The following is a 6,000-nucleotide window of genomic DNA, read 5'->3' as shown; positions in this document are numbered from 1 at the left end:
CACACGCACGCACACACACGCACATGAATGATGAACTTAACATTTTGCTAATGACTAATCAACATTACCATAACAAGTGGATGACTAACTCCTATAAAAAGCTTTCATTAGCCTAAGAGACACTTATACAAGGATGAACAAATTTATACAGATAGTTGGACCATACAATAAACATTAGACGTTGGACATGATTTAATATTTTTTTGTAGGATATAGTTATAAGTTACTGTATGTATAACAGGATAACAGTATCGAAAACTGTTCTGAAGCTTTCTGAAATTGTAAGGGCCCCAGAACTTTTGGGGCTCCTAGCTGGCCGGTCTCCCAGCCCCGCCCCGCTGTGTGGGGGAGAAGTGAATTGAGAGAGCGCGGCTTTGCCAGAGGGAGCGAACCATGTGCTGAAGGAGGAAGAGAGAGAGCACCACCGTGACTCAAAAAAAGGGGGGAAAATCGATCATGTCAGCTCCACTGATCTGTACACCACACGTAGGAACGAGGGAAGAGCGACAAGAGAATTTGGCCTTTTCACAACAGCAACCCCAAACAACGCAGGAATAGCAGCAGCAACTTTGCAACTGATGCGGTGTCTCCGTGTCTGCACTTCATGCTTTGGTAGTGGCGTTGCGAGGATGACGCGATAAGCACGCATCAAGAAAGCAACTTATCCTATTGATAACTTTTGCCAGTGAAGGAAGCGGAGGACAGTAGCCACGGACGACATTAGATAATTGCTTTTGTACCAGCCTCAGATTGTGACTGCCCGATGAGCAGAGCAGGACACATCTTGTGAGCCAATGGTTTTTCACGGGCTTGGATTTCTATCGCGCGGCTGCAACATTGTGATATTTTGAGTTTCTTCTGGAGGAACAAGAAGTGGTTGCTTGACTGAAACATTGTATCTCACAAAACGGACCTGAAACGTTGAGTTGAATGGACATCGTTATGCGCGCACATGTGGAGTAAAAAGCATCTTGATTTGGATGACCCGTAAATTGAAGGACGGTAGCAGAATGGATGGGTGAGAGTTATATTTACGACGACTAAAGTTTTAGAAAGTATGCCATGCCGGAAAGGAATGGATTTAAAGGACAAACGACTGTAGGCCTATACTTGGCGTCAATGAATGTCCAACAATATATGATGAGTGTCGCGCAATGTGTTCAAATAAGGCGTTTATCAATTACAGTCATTGAAGAAAATGGATTTTAATAGTTATTGGAAGAGCTTGCCGTGCAAAAGGAGAGCAACGAGCTGAGTCAAACTGTGAATTAACAGAATTGATGAACCTTCATGGAACATAATCTAATTTAACCCCATAGACACCGCTGCTCTGCTTGGACTTCTCACCAGTGTTCTCACGAATGGGAATGTATACATTGTACATCTTCAACTGAAGACGAACAACTGCAGCTGGGAGCACCTGGAATTTGAATGTGGACTGGAAACAAACCTCGTGCAAGTTGAAGAGCACCATGTCCATTTAAACAGCAACCAGAAACACATGATTGTACTTGTATCAGTATAAGTTACAGACAACAACGCGACGAATTATATAGACTCTGCCCATAATGGACAAGAACTATTTAGCTTTTCAAATGGAGTTGACATTTATGGTTGTTGCCCTCTTATCTTGGGTCGCGGTATGGGCTGACGATAGCAAGATTATATCAGACAGATATGCAGTCTACTGGAACAGCACGAACCCAAGGTAAGGAGTTGTAGGAGTCAACTTTCAGCGATGCCAATTTACATTGTTGGATAGATCATTTGTGAACCCCAATAAAATAGCTGGACATTTAGACTAAGCTAAAGAAGAATGCCTCACAAATAGCCCAGCGCATTCAAAAGCTCATCAACAATGCTCACCTTTAAGAAGTTTTCCCCTCAACTTCAATTCTTTGAATAGATGACGTTAAAGTTCCTTCTTTAACTACAAATACTTTGAGTTAGGGAGATGTGCTTGACCTAGTTATGTATCGTTCTAGTTACGTATCCCATGTTTTGCTTCCATTGTAAGACCACTTACTACATCACTTATAACTTCTCTTGTTTTTACCCCCATTATCACATCTCTCCCAGCTGAGTGTAAAGCAAGTCCCATTAAACCAGGATTTCACTTGATTATGACATCTTGCCAAGGCTTTCGGGTTTCACGTTCACAAACGTATCACATTGAATTCAAAATGCATTGTGTCTGTAGTTTGTCATTATGAAGTTGCATTTGACAGTGTGATAAAATACTGTAGACCAAAGCAAAATGTGATTTCCCCCATCCCCCTTTAAAATAAGATTGAGTAAAAATCTCCACTAAGACACGGAAAACTCGGTTTAGAGGCAGACTACATGGTTATACACCAAATTAAAAAATGTTGTCAGGTCATTTTATTGACACGCAGCAAGGTTTTGGTCTCCCATGTAGAATATCCCGTACTTGTTTCATTTTAGCCCCTCAGTTCACTCCAGTGCACTATTGATATTTTGGCCTGGAGCTGTTGGAACCATTTTGAACACGAACTAGTTCTTTCCAGTTAGTTAATTACTGGAGGAAGGTTAAGATCAATGATAGAAGGAAGACATTAAGTAAGACATTCCATCAGTATTGAGCTCTTGGGAAATTGTTTGTGCTTGACCCTTGCAATATTCTACGCATTGGAATTGTGCCAGCACACCCTAGAAAGATTGAATCAAACTTCATTTCTTGTCAAGTTTAGAGAGCAATTTGTTGTAAAAAAAACAAAACAAGTTCCCCCACAATTTACAAAGATGTTTGTGTAACATAAGCAAATTTCTCAAATCTCCCTAGAAACCAATGTGTTTTGTTTATGGCAGGGCACAGATATAAAAAGGAAAGAAAATTAAATATGCCTATGTATTTGGTGCATGTTGAATTCATTAGTTATTTTCCTTCCTAGAGTGATGAGAAAAATAATAGTGCATACATAATGGATTACAATACAACACGAACCATGGCTGCTTCAATACTTATTTGCTGTACTGGAAATAACTTGTCTTGGCTCTGCAAAAAAAAAAATTACATCATGAGTGTTTTGAAGCCCAAGTGGAGCTTTTTGGAGAACAGTGAATTTTCTACCGAGTCACATGACCGTGATATCCGATGCTTCCTTTCTAACACAAAATCATGTGAGAACTATTAGAGTCTCACACTGTATATCTCTATTAAAGGAGTTTGAAGTTGTGTAGGGCATCGATAGGAGTGACTTTGGCACTAGGGATAATAGGGCTTGGATCTTGAGTAGGTTGTATGATGGGGTTTATTTGTTAAAAGTCAGTTGTTAAGTGGTGTCTTTTCCAATAGCAATCATAGAATACAGTCAGCGGAATTGTAAAAACTTTCCTCGTTCGCCTAAACATTCAAATAAAAAAAAATGTGATGGCAAAGGCAATATGCATGTCATATGGATGTAATATGCTTTCTTTTTATGACGTTGGCAAACATTTTGTTGGTTGAAAACAAAATAACCAATTCGAAAAATGGTTTAGGCAGACATTTTGGAATCCTTTGAATTAGCCTATACCGTTCTCCAATTGGTTGTTGAAACAGTCCATATGTAATATCCGTTAATTGTTGGTCTGAGGTGTGTTTCCAACAATCAGTGATGTGGTTTACACTGTGGGATAGTAGCGAGGCTAGAAAACCGGATGCATAGTAAGGATTAAAAGGGGAAAAGGCCGGTGAGACTTTGTTGGTTGCGAGTGAGGGGCCTTAGTGAGGGGCCTTAGTGAGGGGTCTTAGTGAGGGGCCTTAGTGAGGGGCCTTAGTGAGGGAGCAGAAACACTGGCCTACTTTGCTCTACATCTCTAAACAATTGTTAGCCAAAGATATATATATATATATATATATATATATATATATATATATATATATCATTTGCATCACTAATTCAATACAAATAGCATAATGAAGCATTAGGTGTATTAATTGGTGTTTCGGTGTACCGTGTTTCTATTACATTGAAATGATTTGATATTGACCTTAAGTAAGACATGTCAAAGTATAATATGATCTATACAAAAGTATAACGTGCATTCAACAAAAATGATCCGGACCACTGTTGATGCATATTGCAGTGTCCATTACAGAATTGCTCGTTTGAACGGTCAAGTCTTACCTAAGCACAGATTTATAAGGAGGTCGCTATATGTATTGATCAGTACTTAAACAGTTGACATCGCTTTCGTTTTTTTTTTGTGTGTTGGGGGTGACTTGTCTGTAGTTCATTATTGGTGCATTTTAAGCTCCGTTGGAAAAGCAATTTCAGTTCTTCAACATCTTTCTGATCGCCCGAGTTCCATATGCAACACTCTTGAATTTTTGTAGATGCTCAATTAAAATTGTATAGTAAATGGTGCACAAAAAAGTGGATCAAATGCACCCCAAGAAAATGTGGGTTTATGAAAGGAATTTAAGTTTGTCATCAGTTGAACGGCCATTCCGCTGCTAATGACATCCCCCTTGTGTTTTCGTATGTGTTTTACGTATCTGGTTTTCGGCATGTTGCAGTTGCTATGTAACTTACGAGTAAATTGAATGGCTATGATCTATGCCACACGGAAAGCTATTAGAACGATATACTCTAAGAAATACTATGATTTGATACTGTGGTCTTCCATTTTGCCTACTAATTTAACGCCATGCTTTGCCATTCCATGATATCTGCTTTCCTCATACCGTCCCCTCCGTTCTGACCTAGTTTCGCTGAGGTTATTGGGGAGTATTGAGGGGAAATAGTAGTGGTAGCTGGTCTGTGAGGACACTAGATTATATTGTACTCAATGATTATATTTTTTAGGAAGCTTTGAAGTCAACGATGAAGGGAATACTTTTCAAATCATGAAAATAAGCTTCAGAGGGTATAACCTTGGAGTTTTTGGATAGTAAAACATTTCTGTGCAATGGTGGCTTGGGGTTCCTGTAGGTGGCGTTACATCGTTTTTGCTCTGCTCAGCAACGTGGTCCGCCATTTTCTCATTCATGGTTGGATAACCTTCATTTTTGGTGTGTCGAGAGCCAAGACAAAGAAATGACATGGACGATGATTAAAGATGGTAACCAACAGTTTAAATGGGTCAAATGGTTTTTATGCGGAATTGAATCTGGTTTGAACTACAGTCAAAGATCGATTGGTGTTGACAGATAGTTCTATCTTGAAAATGTAATTTAATAAGGAAATGATGAACTTTAACCGCTTTTTACACCAGTGCATATGAGTAATAATGAGTTCTGTGCTTTAACCTCATACTGTTGAAAGTGGAGAAGCATCACTCGGCTCCATGCCAAAACGAATGGACGAGTGGAGAGTAACGGGAAACAATCGCATGTTTTCTTTCCCAATGATCTGCTCGCATTCACAAATGGACCGTTCTGGAAAAAAAGTCCTCTAAATTCAAGACTTGAACCACTGCATTGAAAGACCAAGTCAGTCCCTCCAGGTTCCCCGCGTATTATGGGAAGGCTTGCAAATTTGACCAATCACCACACTATTTTCGAATTAAACACTAAAATCATTGCAATATTTTCAAATAATATTAACCATCACCACAGTACAAAAAGAGCGCTCGCAATTTCAAACATTCACTGCACATTTTCAGCATAATATGGTTCAATCAAGCCACACAAACGTGTTCCCTCGTCGGCGCGTTTTCGCAACAAATTGGACAGAATCATTACGTATTGCAGTGCAAAATGTCAGAATTGCCGCAGCAAAATAAAGCCTTTTCCCCCTCAAATATCACAAACAAATCTCTGCGAAATCGTGGAGGAACTGCCATGTATCTTATCTTAGAGCAGTTTGCAGAAATGTTAATATGTACTTTTGTATATATTATTGCTGTATAATTTATGTTTTCGCTGTTTAGAAAGGTGAAGTTGCAAAAAATACATGTTTCTCATGGTTCACACAGTTTGGATATAGTAGGGGTTGGCTGTCCTCAAAGTGCTTCTTTAGAACACTGTTTGTACATATACTGCAATAGGTTGTG

The 6,000-nt window shown here is 39.3% G+C and overlaps 1 protein-coding gene across 1 annotated transcript in view; it reads left to right on the top strand.

The window, feature by feature from the left end:
* Positions 1 to 361: 361 nt before the first annotated feature.
* Positions 362 to 6,000, top strand: part of LOC110524088 (ephrin-A2) — a 142,605-nt gene continuing 136,966 nt past the window's right edge. The window contains exon 1 of the mRNA XM_021603412.2: positions 362 to 1,708. Within this exon, the coding sequence (XP_021459087.1) occupies positions 1,569 to 1,708 (140 nt within the window). The 5' untranslated portion in view covers positions 362 to 1,568. The remainder of the gene's footprint in view (positions 1,709 to 6,000) is intronic.

The sequence above is a fragment of the Oncorhynchus mykiss genome, chromosome 5 (genome assembly GCF_013265735.2).
Source record: "Oncorhynchus mykiss isolate Arlee chromosome 5, USDA_OmykA_1.1, whole genome shotgun sequence".
In the NCBI taxonomy this organism is placed as follows: domain Eukaryota; kingdom Metazoa; phylum Chordata; class Actinopteri; order Salmoniformes; family Salmonidae; genus Oncorhynchus; species Oncorhynchus mykiss.
The sequence above is the reverse complement of the archived record's forward strand: the minus strand, read 5'-3'. Positions and strand labels throughout refer to the sequence as shown.